At 48.3% G+C, this 19,233-nt stretch overlaps 1 protein-coding gene across 3 annotated transcripts in view; it reads left to right on the top strand.

The window, feature by feature from the left end:
• Positions 1-19,233, top strand: part of ZDHHC18 (zDHHC palmitoyltransferase 18) — a 32,972-nt gene that overhangs the window by 7,163 nt on the left and 6,576 nt on the right. For all 3 annotated transcript variants that reach the window (XM_039474188.2, XM_039474189.2, XM_010345807.3), the window contains exons 3-5: positions 16,836-16,985; positions 18,507-18,644; positions 18,763-18,811. In XM_039474188.2, the coding sequence (XP_039330122.1) occupies positions 16,836-16,985; positions 18,507-18,644; positions 18,763-18,811 (337 nt within the window). The remainder of the gene's footprint in view (positions 1-16,835; positions 16,986-18,506; positions 18,645-18,762; positions 18,812-19,233) is intronic.

Here is a 19,233-nt window from a genome sequence, read left to right on the forward strand (position 1 = left end):
CTTATTTACTCCCCCAGTAATCCTATGAGGCAGGTACTGTTGTTACTTTCCTTTTACCGATTAATTAAATCAAGGCAAAAGAAGTTTAAGTAAATGGTCCAAGATCACGTAGTAAGTAGAAGAGCTGGGATGAGACCTCAGGCCAGAGCCTCTGTTCTTAAATATTCATAGACACTTATTCATTCCCTCATCAAATATTTATTGAGCCCCTACTGTGTGCCAGGCACTTTTCTAGATGAGGTATAGCAGTGAACAAAACTGACAATAATCCCTGTCCTCATGGAGCTTGATAGTTGAGGAGGAGGAAAGAGGCAATAAACAAATAATTAAATATCTAGGATGTCAGACAGGGAAGAAAGGAGGGAGGATGAGGGTGTTTGATTTTACATAAGGCGGCCAGGGAATGTCTTGTGAGGGAGGTGACATCTGAGCAAAGAAGCACCAGCCTGAACAGATGAGGGCTTGAGTGTGGGGTTATCTAGGGAAGAACACAGTAGGTGTCGGGGAGTGGGCTAGTTTAGATTAGGTGGTAATGGGAGCTCTCCAGGAGGAGGCGGCACTGGAGATAGAAATATGGGGACCTGGTTAAGTGTAAGGCCTAAGCCCAGAGTGGTAAACAGCCTGAGTGCGTGTGAGGAATGGCGATGGCCGGAAAGACTCTGTGCTCCCAGGCAGCCCAGGTGGCCCTTGATTCCTTTCAGACTGCTGTGTGGGTTCCGGGGTGGCAGGGCACTGGGGCCGGCTCCCTAATCTCAGCTTGCTGCACCCCAGTTCCTTCCTGCTGAGAAGTGACGTGGCTACTTGCACACCTCGGGGGTTTCCGGTCCGTGGTTAGCTCCTTCCTTTAACAGGGTGGTGTTCACGTAGACTTTTAAACACCCAGCTGGCCCTGAAGACACCTAGTGGCTTATAAATGTCAGAGCCCTGCTGCATCCATCGCTGAAAAACGTTTCACTAATGCTGGAAATCGTTTCACTAATTCTTTGTGCAGCAGGGAGTAGGGAGGGCAAGAAGCTGGAAAAGATGCTTTCTGGGGCTCTGTCTGTTCTTTGTGTCATTCTTCTGCCCGGGCCTATGCTCAGCCAGGCCCAAAAGTGCCACCTCCTCTCACCTACATCCAGCTTCGTTCCCTCAAACTCCGGGTCCCTGGCTACTCTTTCAGGATCCCACAGTCTGACCTGGGCTAGCCCACCTGGCAGCTGGGGAGGCTCGACTGTACCCCGTTCTTCCTCCCCTTCAGGTCAAGGCTAATCGTGAGACAGGATTATTGTCCAGCTCAGCTGTACCCAGAGGTCTGGCTGCCTGGAATCCCTGGCCTCCTGTGAGCTGTGTGGATCACAGTGACAGCAGTAATCCCCTTCGTGGGGAGAGCTTGGCCGTGTGCTGAGTGCTTTCCATCCATTATCCCCACAAATCTTCATAACAGCCCAGGGAGGGTGACCCTATTAACAAGTTGTACTGATGGAGAAACTGAAGCAGGTGATCATGGGGCCAGGGATAAAGGTGCAGAGATAGAGTGTGTGCCTTTGACTCCCAAACCCCTTGCTTACTCTTCTGAGATGGCAGCAGTGACACATCTCCTTCATCCTCTGTCTCCACTCATTTTCTGTGCTCTGGGAAGGCTTCCTGACCCGTCGGGCCAGGCCTTCCATGGCACATTCCCAGAGCACCTTCTCCTTCCTTCTCTGTCCCTATGCTGCAATGGTGCTCATTGCAAAATTGTCCTTTCTGCTGGCCTGTGAGGGCACAGAATGCGTGTCTTGTTCACCTTGTTGCCATTTAGAAGGCTCAGTGATGCTGGCTAAATGAATAAATGAATGACTGAAGAATGAATGAGCTTTTGTGAAGAGCCTCCTTGCTCTGTCAGGGTGACAGGTGAGGAAACAGTTGGAACTTCTCCCAGTTAGGGATTACAAGTTTATTCATTTGTGTGTTAATTCTATCTGCTGACTCCTGACAGCAGAGCGAAGGCGGGTAGAGGCCAAAAATGAATCTGATAGGAGCTTCCTCTCCTCATGGGTTCCAGATGAGTTGACCCCAGGTGGGAGGCCTGACTACCCACTGCCAGTGAGATCAGGTTTTAGAAGAGGGTTAGAGGAGTCAGGAGCATCTTCTGCCTGAGGGACTGGAGAAGCTTCCCAGAGAGGTGATGCTTGAGCCAAGCCTTTAAGTTTTCGTGGAATTCCAGCACAGGAGCGTTGTGGAGACAGCCCTTCAGGCAGGCGAGGCTGAGGGAAGAGAGGGATGGCAGAGGGAAGAGGAAAGAATGGCAGCGGGCCACTGAGCAGGCCGTGTTGGCTGGAATATCAGGAGCACTTCAGATAGGGATATTAGGGCTATTCCAGTTGGAAGGATGGAGTGGAATCAGTTTTGTAGGGTGCTGAATGTCAGGGCCTAAGACTTTTCTTTGGGAACAGTTGCCAGCATAAAAGTGGCATCTGGGGGGGCCTTTGAATTCTCAAACTTGAATAGAAGCCAAATTTTGGGGTGTGGCCAGAAATTTCTAACTAACTGAAGTAAAACATATTTCCCAGGGCGGGGCACGGCAGCTCACACCTGTAATCCCAGCACTTTGGGAGGCTGAGGCAAGTGGATCATGAGGTCAGGAGATCTAGACCATTCTGGCCAATATCGTGAAAAATTAAAATTAGCCAAGGCAGGAGAATCACTTGAACCCAGGAGGCAGAGGTTGCAGTGAGCCAAGATTACACCACTGCACTTCAGTCTGGTGACAGAGTGAGACTCCGTCTCAAAACTAAAACTAAAACAAAAGACATATTTCTCTAAAAATGATCAGGACTAAGATTACTGAACCTTTTCCAGAAGGTTGGGAGCTGTCTCAGAGGCAGGTGATGCTGTTCATGTAAACATGAACTGATTACCTGTTCCTAGGCTCATATAGGCAGTGTGGGCTTCTCCCTTTGGCTCCCCAGCCCAGCAACTCTAGCCCAACAGGTCCCAGGGCTCCTGCCCTGTGGGGACAGTCTGAGGCAGAGTGACCAATTCCTCCCAGTTTAAATAAAGTGTGTGTGTTGTGTGTGTGTGTGTGTGTGTGTGTGTGTACACTTTATATATATGTTTATATATATATGTGTGTATATATATATGTGTGTGTGTGTGTGTGTGTGTGTGTGTGTATATATATATATATATATATATATATATATATATATATATGTGGTTTTTTAAAAACAGAGTCTTGCTCTGTCACCCACACTGGAGTGCAGTGGTGCAATCTCAGCTTACTGCAACCTCCACCTCCTGGGTTCAAACGACTCTCCTGCCTCAGCCTCCGGAGTAGCTGCGATTATATGCACACGCCACCACATCTGGCTAATTTTTGTATTTTTAGTAGAGACGGGGTTTCACCATGTTGGTCAGGCTGGTCTTGAACTCCTGACCTCATCATCCGCCCAGGTTCAAGTTATTCTCCTGCCTCAGCCTCCTGAGTAGCTGGGATTACAGGCATGTGCCAACACACCCAGCTAATTTTGTATTTTTAGTAGAGACAGGGTTTCTCCATGTTGGTCAGGCTGGTCTCGATCTCCCAACCTCAGGTGATCTGCCCAGCTTGGCCTCCCAAAGTGCCGGGATTACAGGTGTGAGCCACCACGCCCGGCCAGTGCTCATTCTTTCTGATCCAGCTTTGCTGCCACTTCTTTTGTTGCTTGCTTTCTTTTTAAATTATATTTTGTAGAAACATGTTTTTGCTATGTTGCCTGAGCTGGTCTTGAACTCCTGGATTCAAGCAATCCTCCAGCCTCAGCCTTCCAAAGTGTTGGGATTACAGGCATGAGCCACTGCATTTGGGCTGTTGCCTTCTTGAATGCTGCCTCCTGCCTCCACCCCACATATTTCCTCTGTGTTCTTGAGGCATTGAATAGAGACACCAATAATGTCATTTATTGAATAGCTATGTAGGTCAGATCTTGATATTATATCGTTTCTGATTTGTATAAAATTTTACAAGGTTGATGTAAACCATTTTAGAGGTGAGGAAACTGAGGCTTAGAGAGTAGGCAACTTAAGGTCACAGGCTAACAAGTGGCCATGCCAGGGTTCAAAATAAGATCAGGCCAGCCCAGAGTCACCACACAGAGGCACTGCCTTGTAGGAGGACTCTAATTATCCACTTCTGTCTGACTCTGCTGTCAGGTAGTCCCTTCCTGTATCCACAGGCCTGGTACTAAGCCTGGTTGTGGTAAAGGCTCCATGAACCCCAGAGGTGGGCAGAAGTGGTCTGGGAGGATTATGGTGACCTGGCACTGTGACCTGGGCCCTGTGGCTGACCTTGAGCTGGCCTTAGAGGTGGGAAGACTGCAGTCCTACAGCTGTTTCCTCTTCAGGTTACATCAGTGGAACAGCAGAGGGAAATCAGGGACTTTTCAGCAGCCCCAACCTTTCAGACTCTGATCACAAAATGCCTGCCTGCTCCTCTCCAAGAGCTGTCTTAGGGTGGGGAAATTCCTTTGCTCTCACAGCCATTCAGTGATGAGGAGCCTTGCCTTTCCTCTCATTTTCACATCCTCAGAACTTTGGTTTCTGCCTGGAAGGCAGGAGGAGGGCCTTGCTAACATGAGGGCACCTTATGACTTGGGGAAGAGCCTGACTTAGCAGAAACAGCCCTGGAGTAGATCTTAGATTCCCTGAGGGCTGGGATAGCATCACTTATCACTCCCTTCTTTCTTATTTCTACAACAGATATTTTTTGAACATCCACAGACTACCAGGCAGGCACAGGGTGAACAAAACCAGTATCTTTTAGTCATCTCTATGAACTTGCCCCTTACTTTCCCTACCACCCCCAGGCCTTGTACAATATCTTGCACATAGTAGGTGCTCGTGTGTGAAAGAGTAAACAAGTGAGTGTCCTGGAAGGGTCCTAGTTTCAGCCCCACCTTCTGTTATTGGAGTGAACTTGGTTTCCCATCTGTAACTCACAGGCATGGATCCCCTTGCCCAGCCCAGAGCAGTCTCTGTGACTGAGTGAGACTGGGAATGTCAGTACACTTTGAAAGTCACTTTTCTCTGGCCGGGCGCGGTGGCTCAAGCCTGTAATCCCAGCACTTTGGGAGGCCAAGGCGGGTGGATCACGAGGTCGAGAGATCGAGACCATCCTGGTCAACGTGGTGAAACCCCGTCTCTACAAAAAATACAAAAAATTAGCTGGGCATGGTGGCGCGTGCCTGTAGTCCCAGCTACTCAGGAGGCTGAGGCAGGAGAATTGCTTGAACCCAGGAGGCGGAGGTTGCAGTGAGCCGAGATGGTGCCATTGCACTCCAGCCTGGGTAACAAGAGCGACACTCTGTCTCAAAAAAAAAAAAAAGAAAGTCACTTTTCTCTATTCAAACTGAAGAGAGTTGTGTCTTTTGGTCAGGAATGGAGAGTAGACTTGCTCCAGGCATTAACAAGCTGTCATCAGCAGTGGCTGCTGGGAGGAGCAGGTTGAGGAAGATTCTGAGGCCGAGTCTGGGGCGGTGATTGGTCAGCACTGTCTGGTCTGAGAATCAGCAGTGGGAGAGATGCTTGTCTTCCCCTGTGCAGGGCACAGCCCCTGCAGAGCCTCCTTTGTCCCTGCTCCCGTGACTTTGATTTAGCACAAGGCGGAACTCTTGCTCCAGCATGACACCTGGCTCCTGGCAGCCTCAGGAAGCCAGGGTACAGAGCTTCATTTGCTCTTCTGCAGAGTGCTGGAGAAAATGAAGCCTGACTACTGGAGGCCAGAACATGCTTAGCTGTTCCCTCCCTGTTCTGGGGAGAGGCTTGGGTTCCCTCTGCCCTGAGGAAGACCTGTGGGATTCCACTGAGGATTCCAGTAACTCCTCTCAGTGCTGGAGCGGGTCTGTGGCTGTTCTTCAGTCAGACGGGCTGTGTTCCGAAGCTTTCTTTATAAATCCGTTGCTTGTTTGGAGTTCAGTGTTTTGTGGAAACAACAGTCATAATAAATGGTTGATATTTGTTAAGCCCTTGTCAATTGCTAGCCACTTTGCTAAAGCCACTTGGTGAATTCTCACCTAATTCTTCCAATAGCGCTCTGAGGTGGACTCAATGATGTTACATTTTATTTATTTTATTTTATTTTTTTGAGACAGAGTATCACTCTGTCACCCAGGCTGGAGTGTAGTGGCGCGATCTTAGCTCACTGCAACCTCTGCCTCCCAGGTTCAAGTGATTCTCCTGCCTCAGCTTCCCGAGTAGCAAGAATTACAGGCATGCACCACCACACCTGGCTGGTTTTTGTATTTTTAGTAGAGACCTGGTTTCACCATGTTGGCCAGGCTGGTCTTGAACTCCTGACCTCAGGTGATCCGCCCACCTTGGCCTCTCAAAGTGCTGGGATTACAGGCATGAGCCATCACATCCAGCCTATTTATTTTAATTTTTAAATTTTTCTTAGAGACACAGCCTTGCTGTCCCCCAGGCTGGAATGCAGTGGCACAGTTATAGCTCACTGCAACCTTGAACTCCTAAACTCAAATCTTCCTGCCTTAGCCTCCCAAGTAGCTAGAATTACAGGTTCATGCCACATCCAGCTAATTTTTTGGCGGAGAGGGGCAGAGTTCTGCTCTTGTCACCCGGGCTGGAATGCAATGGCATGATCTCGGCTCACTGGAACCTACACCTTCTGGGTTCAAGCGATTCTCCTGCCTCAACCTCCCGAGTAGCTGGTATTACAGGTACACACCACCACGCCTGGCTAATTTTTGTATTTTTAGTAGAAATGGGGTTTCAGCATGTTGGCCAGGCTGATCTCAAACTCTGACCTCAGTCAGGTGATCCACCCACCTTGGTGTGAGCCACTGTGCCCTGCCAACATCCAGCTAATTTTTTAAAAAATATTATTTTTATAGAGATGGGTCTCACACTATGTTGCCCAGGCTGGTCTGAAACTCCTGGCCTCAAGCAATCCTTCTGTTTCAGCCTCCCAGCATGCTGGGATTACAGATGTGAGCCACCTTGCTTGGCCTTCCATTTTATTTATTTAGAAGATAAAGGCACAGAGCAGTTGTACCTTTCAAGTCACAGAGAAGTGACTTGACCCACCTTACTCAGTTAATAAGTGATTGGGCTGATATTTATACCTACATGTCTATCTGGCTCCAAAGCCTATGTCCAAGTCAGGAAGGCAACAGAGAGCAGGGATCCAAGAGCTGGGACGCTGGGGCCTGTGGGACAGGATTAGGGGTGTGGTTTGGAGTAGCATCATCAGCTTTGGAGAGAGCTGCTGGGGGTTCTGTGTCCTGGAGTGTCATGGCATGAACAATTGGTCAGGAGCAATGCCAGTGGCTCCTGGGAGTCTAGCATTGTGCTCAGGGCTGTGGAAGCATCTCATTCAGCCCTCACAATCCTATGAGGGTGTGACTTAACCCATCTTCATTTTACAGATAAAGAAACTGAGGTGGCCAGGCATGATGGCTCACGCCTGCAATCCCAGCACTTTGGGAGGCTGAGGCAGGCAGATCACTTGAGGTCAAGGGTTCAAGTCCAGCTTGCCAACATGGTGAAACCCTATCTCTACTAAAAATACAAAAATTAGCTGGTGTGGCAGTGCACACCTGTAGTCCCAGCTACTTGGGAGGCTGAGGCATGAGAATCTCTTGAACGTGGGCGACAGAGGTTGCAGTGAGCCAAGATCATACCACTGCACTCCAGCCTGGGTGACAGAACAAGACTCTTGTCTCAAAAAATGAATAAAGAGGCTGGGCGTGGTGGCTCATGCCTGTAATCCAAGCACTTTGGAAGCCAAGGCGGGCAGATCACTTGAGGTCGGGAGTTCAAGACCAGCCTGACCAACATGGTGAAACATCGTCTTAAAAAAAAAAAAAGAATAAAGAAAAAAAACTGAGATTCAGAGAGGTGAAGGAACTCCCTTAAGTAGCAAGTAGGCAGAATTCCAACCAGGATTCAGACCCAGTGTCCTCAAACTCCAGAGCCCAGACCTTGCTGCCCCTCATGAAAACAGCTGCTAGTGGCTGAGCATGGTGGCTCATGATCACACCTGTGAATAGCTACTGCACTGCAGGGTGGAGAACAAAGCAAGACCCTGTCTATAAAAAGAATTCCTAAATTATTTTTATTTTTTATTTTATTTTGTCCAGGTATGGCGGCTCATGCCTGTAATTCCAACACTTTGGAAGGCTGAGGTGGGCAGATCACTTGAGGTCAGGAGTTTGAGATCAGCCCGGCCAACATGCTGAACCCCTTCTCTACTAAAATACAAAAACTAGCCAGGCATGGTAGTGCACACTTGTAATCCCAGCTACTCAGGAGGCTGAGGCAGAGAATTGTTTGAACCTGGGAGGCAGAGGTTGCAGTGAGCTGAGATTGTGCCACTGCACTCCAGCCTAGGCAACAGAGTGAGACTCCATGTCAAAAAAAAAAAAGAGACAGGGTCCCTCTTTATTACCCAAGCAAGTCTCAAACTCTTGGCTTCAAGCAGTCTTCCTTTCTCAGACTCCCAAAGTGCTGGGATTACAGGCATGAGCCATCATGCTTGGCCCTGTGAGCCAATAATATCTCACACTTCCTAAGCATTTGCTCTGTGCCATTTCACATATATGGATTCATTTAATCCTCACAACAACCCTGTGAAGGTGGGTTACTATTGTTTCTATTTCAATTTTTAGGGAAACCGAGGCACAAAGAACTTAAATGATTTTTTTAGCAAGTGGCCTCATCAGGAGAAACCCAGCTGGGAAGAAATGGAGCTAGGATTTGTTAATTATTCTACCTGTTTACATATGAGAAAACTGAGGCTCAGAGAAGTTCATTTTAGTTCAGCTTTACATACAACCAGTCAATGACAAAACCAGGTTTCAGAGTGTGGCCATTGGCCTCTAAATCCCCCACCCTTTTTCATGCTGCCCATTTTAGAGAAGAGATGCTCAGATGCTTAGTTCCATTTTACACATGCTATAGTCAAGGTGGTGATGAAACAGCCTAACAAAGGTTTACTTGGTAGTTGAAAATGTGACACTAGAGTGTGTTTGCCTCACTGATATATGCCCATTGCCTAGAATTCTGCTTGGCACATTGGTAGGCACTCAGTAAATAATCATTGGAGGTGAGTGGCCAAACTGGAGACATTATCTGGCGAATCAACGCAATGAAAGCAATGGCAGGGTGCATGGTGGAGGGTTGGAGTTACAGGCTGCCCCAGGAGACTCTCAGACTTCCTTCTGGAAGGAGCCACTGTTCAGGTCCTCTGTGCCCTGGAGTACCAAGATGCTCAATGGGTAGAGTTTTGAGCTTTGCACAGAACTCTAACACACCTGGGTTAGAGTCTTGCTCTGCCCATATACCAGGGCAGGACCTAAATAAGTTACTTAAATCTTTATTTTCTTTCTTTCTTTCTTTTTTGAGATGGAGTTTTGCTCTTGTTGTCCAGGCTGGAGTGCAGTAGCACAACCTCAGCTCACCACAACCTCTGCCTCCTAAGTTCAAGCGATTCTTCTGCCTCAGCCTCCCACGTAGCTGGGATTACAGGCATGTGCAACCATGCCCTGCTAATTTTGTAATTTTAGTAGAGACGGAGTTTCTCCATGTTGGTCAGGCTGGTCTCAGGTGATCTGCCCACCTCAGCCTTCCTAAGTGCTGGGATTACAGGTGATCTGCCCACCTTGGGCTTCCTAAGTGCTGGAGTGCTGGGATTACAGACATGAGCCACAGCGCCTAGCATTTTTTTTTTTTTTTTCAAGACAGAATTTTGCTCTTGTCACCCAGGCTGGAGTGCAGTGGCAACTATCTCGGCTCATTGAAACCTCCGCCTCCTAGGTTCAAGCAATTTTCCTGCCTCAGCCTCCCAAATAGCTGGGATTACAGGCACCCTCTGCCACACCCAGCTAATTTTTGTAATTTTTGTAACTTTAATAGAGACAGGGCTTTATGGCCAGGCTGGTCTCTAACTCCTGACCTCCCAAAGTTGGCACCCGGCCAACTTCTGTAATTTTTTTTTTTTTTTTTGAGACGGAGTTTCGCTCTTGTTACCCAGGCTGGAGTGCAATGGCGCGATCTCGGCTCACCGCAACCTCCGCCTCCTGGGTTCAGGCAATTCTCTTGCCTCAGCCTCCTGAGTAGCTGGGATTATAGGCACGCACCACCATGCCCAGCTAATTTTTTTTTTGTATTTTTAGTAGAGACGGGGTTTCACCATGTTGACCAGGTTGGTCTCGATCTCTCGACCTCGTGATCCACCCGCCTCGGCCTCCCAAAGTGCTGGGATTATAGGCTTGAGCCACCGCGCCCGGCCTTCTGTACTTTTTTTTGAGATGTGAGTCTTGCTCTGTTGCCTAGGCTGGAGTGCAATGGCATGATCTTGGCTCACTGCAACTTCTGCCTCCCAGGTTCAAGCAATTCTCCTGCTTCAGCCTCCCGAGTAGCTGGGATTACAGGTATGTGCCACTACACCAAGCTAATTTTTGTATTTTTGGTAGAGATGGGGTTTCACCACGTTGGCCAGGCTGATCTTGAACTCCTGACCTGAAGTCATCTGCCCACCTTGGCCTTCCAAAGTGCTGGTATTACAGGCATGAGCCACCACACACATCCATAACTAACTTGTATACTTTTGGTAAGCCCATCATACGTCCATAAAAAATATGAGAGAGGAAAAAAGAGGCTGTATGTGGTGGCTCATTCCTGTAATCCCAGCACCTTGGGAGGCCAAGGTGGGCAGATCACCTGAGGTCGGGAGTTCGAGACTAGCTTGACCAACATTGGAGAAACCCCATCTCTACTAAAAAAAAAAAAAATACAAGATTAACCAAGTGAGATGGCACATGCCTGTAATCCAGCTACTCGGGAGGCTAAGGCAGGAGAATAGCTTGAACCCAGGAGGTGGATGTTTTGGTGAGCCAAGATGGTGCCTTTGCACTCCAGATTGGGCAACAAAAGTGAAACTCCATCTCAAAGAAAAAAAAAAAGGCCAGGTATGGTGGCTCATACCTGTAATCCCAGCACTTTGGGAGGCTGAGGCAGGTGGATCAAGAGATTGAGACCATCCTGGCCAACATGGTGAAACCCCATCTCTACTAAAAAATACAAAAATTAGCTGGGTGTGGTGGTTTATGCCTGTAGTCCCAGCTACTCAGGAGGCTGAGGCAGGAGAATTGCTTGAACCCAGGAGGTGGAGGTTGCAGTGAGCCGAGATCGTGTCACTGCACTCCAGCCTGGTGCCTGGTGACAAAGTGAGACTCTGTCTCAAAAAAAAAAAAAATCATGCCCCCTTCCAATCACTGTCACCCTCCAAGGGTAACCACAATCCTAATTTCTAACACCATGGATTGCTTTTGCCTATTTTTGGACATTTTGTGTTGTAGGTATGGTTTCCTTACTTTATACAATGTTGTATTGTTTTGTTTTGTTTTGAGATGGAGTCTCTCTCTGTCGCCCAGACTGAAGTGCAGTGGCGCAATCTTGACTCACTGCAGCGTCCACCTCCTGTGTTCAAGCGAATCTCCTGCCTCAGCCTCCTGGGTAGCTGGGATTACAGGTGTGGGCCACCATGCCTGGCTAATTTTTGTATTTTTAGTAGAGATCAGGTTTCACCATGTTGGCCAGGCTGTTCTTGAACTCTTTTTTTTTTTTTTTTTTTTTTTTTTGAGACGGAGTTTTGCTGTTGTTGCCCAGAGTAGAGTGCAATGGTGTGATCTCAGGTTCACTGAGATTCAAGCAATTGAAGCAATTGCCTGGGTTTAAGCAATTCTCTTGCCCCAGCCTCCTGAGTAGCTGGGATTACAGGCATGTGCCGCCACTCCCGACTAATTTTGTATTTTTAGTAGAGACATGTGTCTCCATGTTGATCAGGCTGGTCTCAAACTCCCGACTTCAGGTGATCCACCCACCTCAGCCTCCCAAAGTGCTGGGATTACAGGCCTGAGCCACTGCACCCAGCTGTGAACTTTTTAAAAAATCCATTCTCCCCAGAACTGAAAGTATAATTTAAAAAATTTTAAAGCCGGGCGCGGTGGCTCAAGTCTGTAATCCCAGCACTTTGGGAGGCCGAGACAGGTAGATCACAAGGTCAAGAGATCGAGACCATCCTGGTCAACATGGTGAAACCCCGTCTCTACTAAAAATACAAAAAATTAGCTGGGCATGGTGGCGCGTGCCTGCAATCCCAGCTACTCAGGAGGCTGAGGCAGGACAATTGCCTGAACCCACGAGACGGAGGTTGCGGTGAGCCGCAACCTGGGTAACAAGAGCGAAACTCCATTTCAAAAAAAAAAAAAAAAAAAAAATTTAAAAATACACATTCAAAGTATATGCAGTTCCATGGCAAAAAAATAAAAATAACAGAATAAAATTCACTCTACTATTGGGGCGTTTGGGTAGTACACGTGTTTCAGTGCACATTATCTCGTGCACATTGCTCTTAGGTAGATGCCTGAGAGCAGGTTTTCTGGGCATGTAAATGTTCAGCTTGGGTAGCTATTGCTAAACAGTTGTCCAGAGTGGTCATACGAGATTTCTGGTTGCTCTGCTTTTTTGCCAGCATTTGGAATGTTTTATTTTTTTCATTTAGCCATTCTAGTACATGTGTCATAGTAGCATATTGTGGTTTTAATTTGCATTTCCTGGCTGAGAACCTTTTCATGTGTTTATTGCCTTTTTGGACAGGCCTTTTTATGAGATGCCTACTTAAGTCTTTTGTCCATATTTGTATTGAGTTGTCTGACTTTCCTACTGACTTACAGGATTTCTTTACATGTTTTTTTTTTTTTTTTTTTGACATGGAGTTTTGCTCTGTCACCCAGGCTGGAATGCAGTGCTGTGATCGTGGCTCACTGCAACCTCTGCCTCCCTGGTTCCAGCGATTCTCCTGCCTCAGTCTCCTGAGTAGGGATTACAGGCATGTGCTACCACGCCTGGCTAATTTTTATATTTTTAGTAGAAATGGGATTTCACCATGTTGGCCAGGCTGGTCTCGAACCCCTGACCTCAGGTGATCCACCTGCCTCAGCCTCCCAAAGTGCTGGGATTACAGGCGTGAGCCACTGAGCCCAGCCCTTTTATGTATTCTTGATACAAATCCTTTGTCTTTGCTTACAAAATGTTTACAAGTTGTAACATAATGTGATTATCCCCTCCTCCTCTACAGGTTACTTTTTCTTTTTCTTTCTTTCTTTCTTTCTTTTTTTTTTTTTTTGAGACAGTCTCTCTCTGTCACCCAGGCTGGAGTGCAGTGGTGCGATCTCAGCTCACTGTAACCTCCACCTCCTGGGTTCAAGTGATTCTCATACCTCAGCCTCTTGAGTAGCTGAGATTGCAGGCATCCGCCACCACACCCAGCTAATTTTTGTATTTTTATTAGAGGCAGGGTTTTACCATATTGGCCAGGCTTGTCTCAAACTCCTGACCTCAGGTGATCCAACTGCCTTGGCCTCCCAAATTACTGGGATTACAGATTTGAGCCACTGCGCCTGGGCTCATTCTTTTTTTTTTTAATCATCTAGCCTACAATGTCAAACTCTTCATTCCCTTTTTTTTTTTTTTTTTTTAAATGAGATTGAGTTTCAATCTTGTTACCTAAGCTGGAGTACAATGTTGGGATCTTGGCTCACTACAACCTCTGCCTCCCAAGTTCAAGTAATTCTCCTGCCTCAGCCTCCCCACTAGCTGGGATTACAGGCATGTACCACCATGCCCAGCTAACTCTGTGTATTTAGTAGAGATGGAGTTTCTCCATGTTGGTCAGGCTGGGCTCGAACTCCTGACCTCAGGTGATCTGCTCTCCTCATCCTCCCAAAGTGCTGGGGTTACAGGTGTGAGCCACTGCACCTGGCCTAATGATTATCTTTAAATGAAAAAAAAAATTAATTTTAAAATAACGCAGTTTATCAAATTGCTCTTTTATTATTAGGCTCTTTGTGTCTTTTGTTTGTTTGAGACAGGGTCTTGTTCTGTTGCCAAAGCTAGAGTGCAGTGGCACAGTCATAGCCCACTGCAGCCCCAAACTCTTGGGCTCAAGCAATCCTCCTGCCTCAGCCTACTGAATAGCTGAGACCAGAGGCATGAGCCACCATGCCCAGCCATCTCCATATGAATTTTGGCTTGAGTTTGTCAGTTTTCACAAAAACAACCTACTGGATTTAGGGAGAATAAATCCTTTCATAATGGCCGGGCGCGGTGGCTCAAGCTTGTAATCCCAGCACTTTGGGAGGCCGAGGTGGGTGGATCACGAGGTCGAGAGATCGAGACCACCCTGGTCAACATGGTGAAACCCCGTCTCTACTAAAAATACAAAACATTAGCTGGGCATGGTGGCACGTGCCTGTAATCCCAGCTACTCAGGAGGCTGAGGCAGGAGAATTGCCTGAACCCAGGAGGCGGAGGTTGCGGTGAGCCGAGATCGCGCCATTGCACTCCAGCCTGGGTAATAAGAGTGAAACTCCGTCTCAAAAAAAAAAAAAAAAAAAAAAAAAAAAAAAAAAAAATCCTTTCATAATATTGAGTCTTCCAATCCATGAATATGCTATATCTCTGTATTTTTTTCCTCTTAAATTTCTTATGAAAATATCAAACATAGGCCAGGCGCGGTGGCTCAAGCCTGTAATCCCAGCACTTTGGGAGGCCGAGGCGGGTGGATCACGAGGTCAAGAGATCGAGACCATCCTGGTCAATATGGTGAAACCCCGTCTCTACTAAAAATACAAAAAATTAGCTGCGCATGGTGGCGCGTGCCTGTAATCCCAGCTACTCAGGAGGCTGAGGCAGGAGAATTGTCTGAACCCAGGAGGCGGAGGTTGCGGTGAGCCGAGATCGTGCCATTGCACTCCAGCCTGGGTAGCAAGAGTAAAACTCTGTCTCAAAAAAAGAAAAAAGAAAATATCAAACATACGGAAAAGCAGGAAGGATTATAGTGCAATTAATTCCTGCACATTCACCATGTAGATTGAATAGGTGTTGATAGTATGATATATATACATATACACACACATATATATACACCTATATACACACACACACACGTTTGTTAAACTATTTCATAGTAAATTATAGATATTATGGATACTTTACCCATAAATATTCCAACATGTATCTTAAAAATCTAAGGATAGTCTCCTACATAATCACAATTCCATTACTATACCTAAGAAAATTAACTGTTGCCTAAGTTTTGTTTGTTTTAGTGAGAGGGTCTCACATTGGAATGCAGTGGACCAATCCTGGCTCGTTGCAGCCTGGAACTCCTGGGCTCAAATGATCCTCCCACCTCAGCCTCCTTAGTAGCTAGGACTATAGGCACACACCACCACACCGAGCTAATTTTTGTTATTTTATTTTTTTATAGAGATGGAGTCCTGCTATTTGTCCAGGCTAGTCTCAAACTCCTGGGTTCAAGCAGTCCTCCTGTCTTGGCCTCCCAAGGTGCTGGGATTATAGGCATGAGACGCTGTATTCAGCCTGTTTCCTAATTTTTAATCTATAGTCAGATTTCCACAGTTGCCCTCCAGATGTCTTTTGTTGCTGTGTTTTGTTTTGTTTTTCAAAATAAGAGGTATTGCATTTGTTTATGTCTCTTAAATCTCTTTTAAGTCTCCTTTAATTTAGAATCATCTCCTCTCTCTGTCTCTCTCTCTCTCTCTTTTTTTTTTAAAGACAGGGTCTGGCTTTGTTGCCCAGGCTGGAGTGCAGTGGCATGATCTTGACTCACTGCAGCCTTGACCTCTTAGGCTGAAGTGATCCTCCTGCCTCAGCCTCCCAAAGTGCTGGGTTTACAGGCTGAGCTGCTGCACCCAACCTCCTCTCTCTTTTTATAAATGACATTAACTTTTGTTAGAGATCAGGCCAGCAGTCCTGCAGATGTCTCATGTTCTAGATCTGACTTTTTCCTCATTGTGTTACTTACTTTGTTCCTCCATCTCCTGAACCTCCTGTAAACTGGGACCTAGGTCCAGGATTGATGAGTTGCAGATAAAACTCACTGGCCGGGTGCAGTGCCTCACTCCTGTAATCCTGGCACTTCGAGAGGCTGAGGCAGGTGGATCACTTGAGGTTAGGAGTTCAAGACCAGCCTGGCCAACATGGTGAAACCCTGTCTCTACTAAAAATACAAAAATTAGCTGGGTGTAGTGGCACACACCTGTAATCCCAGCTACTCGGGAGGCTAAGGCAAGAGAATCGCTTGAACCTGGGAGGTGGAGGTTTCAATGATCTGAGATCGTGCCATTGTACTCCAGCCTGGGCAACAGAGTGAAACGTCTGTCTTAAAAAAAAAAAAACCGCCGGGCGCGGTGGCTCAAGCCTGTAATCCCAGCACTTTGGGAGGCCGAGGCGGGTGGATCACGAGGTCAAGAGATCGAGACCATCCTGGTCAACATGGTGAAACCCCGTCTCTACTAAAAATACAAAAAATTGGCTGCGCATGGTGGCACGTGCCTGTAATCCCAGCTACTCAGGAGGCTGAGGCAGGAGAATTGCCTGAACCCAGGAGGCGGAGGTTGCGGTGAGCCGAGATCGTGCCATTGCACTCCAGTCTGGGTAACAAGAGCGAAACTCTGCCTCAAAAAAAAAAAAAAAAAACCAACTCATAAGCCTTCTGGGGGTCTCCTTTTCTGATAGCCCTTCTTAGAGTGGGTAAGGCTGGCAGGTGTATGAACAAGTATGTAGTTTTAGCACAGTGCCTGGTACAGAGGCAGTCTCAGCACATGGTGGCTGCTCCTAATATTTGTCCCTGTCTTAGGCCAGACATTTTATTCCAGTGTTCATTTCTGGGAACCTGTTACCGTGAGGCTTCTCCTGGACTGGCCAGGCAGCCGTAGCTTTTCCCTGCTGGGGATCCGGGCCCTGGCTTGTCTTTGGCATTCCCCATCTTTCTCTCCTCCTGCCCTCAGACAACACAGGCAGTTCTACATACCGGCCGCCCCCTCGGACCCGGGAGGTGATGATCAATGGGCAGATGGTGAAGCTGAAGTACTGCTTCACCTGCAAGATGTTCCGGCCACCTCGGACCTCACACTGCAGTGTTTGCGACAACTGTGTGGGTGAGTAGGAGGCAGCGGGGAGGGGTGCAGGGATTCCTGAGAGAGACTGAGTCCTGGGTATGGGGGTGGTCACACATGGGGATGGGGTAGGCAGTGTTTGAAATACCCAAGGCTGGGCAGGAGGTCTGGTTCCCCCAGATTTGCCCTCACTGAGGAGGGCCCAGGGAAGGGGCCCTCGGTGTAACCAGGGGTGTTTTGACTTCAGCTCAGGATTAGTGAATTCCTTCCCCCAGCTCTGAAGTGTTGGGTAGACAGAGAGGCCTTGAACCCTTCTCCCAAGCTTCAGCCTGGTCCTCAGGAGGTCCAAGCTCCCAGGAAACAGACAGGAAAAATAACATGACAGATGTGTTTGGGCCAGAAAGAATGATTTACTGTCCAGTGGCCCAGGCCTAGCTGTACTGAGAGACTTTGATCTGATTCCCAGGGTTGGGAGGGACAAGCATCTGGGAACAGAGCTGGTGAGATGCAGAGGATGTCACCACTGGAAATGGCTCCTGACCCCACAGCTGCTTGCAGTAGTTGTTTTGTCCCCTCTCACTGCTCTCCAGAGGCTGTGCAGTTCTGATGGGCACCATGGGTGGTCCCCTGGGAGGGTGTTGTAAGGGAAACACTGCATGAGAGGGCCCAGGTGAGCTGAGCCACAGTGACTATGCACAGTTCCCAGGGCAGTGAGCTCATCATGCCAGCTCAGTACTTCCTGAGCAAGAGAACAGCAGGGAACACCCCATGACGGCATGCAGTGAAGGGGGTGATTCAGTAGGCATCATTCATCCCTGAGGAGCTACCCTGCCCATCCCTTGCAAAGGGCGCTAGCCTTGGCATGAGGCCTGCAATGAGCTTGTGACCCACATTGCCACAAGGACTTTCTCTACCAGTCAGGGTGTGCCTCTACCCCAAGGGACAGTGTGCAGGTGAGCTCAGCCCTTTGACCTGGCCTGATGTGCTGGCTGGCTGTGAACTACATTGCAGCTCAGCCCCTCCCTGGGCCACTAGTCCTAGAGCAGGGGACAGGGGTCTTTGGCTGTTAGCATGTGGCTGGGATGGTAGGCCAGGTGACAAGTACTTTTATGAGTCTTTGTGCCGGCATTGCTCTGGATCCTGGAGAGTCAGCATGGTGTGAGGCCAGCACAGCCCCTTTGCCTGGGAGCTTACAGTCAAGTAGGGCTGATTGGCCAATCTGGTAATTATAAATAAGCATAGAAACACACATGGACAGAGTGCCACAAAAGAGAAGCAATGGGGCAGATAACAGGGGCCCCCTACCTAGTCTGGGATTGGAAGAGACTTTCTTAAGGAGGTGGCTTTGCAGCTGAGACATGAAGCAGGAGTTTCAGTTAAGCAGGTAAAGAGATAGGAGAGAGTGTGTCAGGCAGTGGGAACCAGAAGCAGGTGTGTCCGAGGCCTGGGAGCCCACTGGTGCTGCAAGATAGGAAAGGCCAGCCAGCCATGGGTGAGGCCGCTGAATGCCTGTGCTGGCTGCAGACCAGCCACACTAACCTGTTGCCCCTTGCCCTTGTCCAGAACGATTTGACCATCACTGCCCCTGGGTAGGCAACTGTGTGGGGAGACGGAACTATCGCTTCTTCTACGCGTTTATTCTCTCCCTCTCATTCCTGACGGCCTTCATCTTTGCCTGCGTGGTCACCCACCTGACGTTGCGTGAGTTGCGGCTGAGGGCAGCGGGGAGTGGGAGGGGCCAGCCAGCAAGCTCAAGGGTCAGCAAGCTTCAGTGGTCACTGTTCCTCTGAGCTGGTCCTCTCCTATTTCTTCTTCCCAGGCTCTCAGGGAAGCAACTTCCTTTCCACTCTGAAGGAGACACCAGCAAGATATCCTTTGTCAGCTAGAGGACACTCCAGTGGAAGCTGAGGTCCCTTCACTGGGTGGGTCCCATGCCTCATCCTCTAATCAGAGGGGACCAGGATACAGCCTACATTTGTCCTCTAGAATCCAATGTACCAGCCCTCTGTTGATACCCAGGCAAGAGCTGATCCTAAATGGGGCATTGTGGGGCTGGAGGAGGATCCCCATTTTCAGGGGCTTAGAAGAGAATGTGTCCCTTAAGATGCCAAGCTCCCTGGACTGTGTCATGCCTGAGGCTCTTTGTGATTAGAACTCTCAGTTTTCTCTGCGGTCCATCACCCTGACCTTGTCTGGCTCTTGAGTGGAGTGCTGACCCTTCCTTGGGCCCCAGGAGGTGATCCTGCTAGAAAGTGGGGACTTGGCCACAGGAAGGTTCCAGAACTTCTCA

This window comes from Saimiri boliviensis, chromosome 11, assembly GCF_048565385.1.
Source record: "Saimiri boliviensis isolate mSaiBol1 chromosome 11, mSaiBol1.pri, whole genome shotgun sequence".
Taxonomy (NCBI): Eukaryota; Metazoa; Chordata; class Mammalia; order Primates; family Cebidae; genus Saimiri; species Saimiri boliviensis.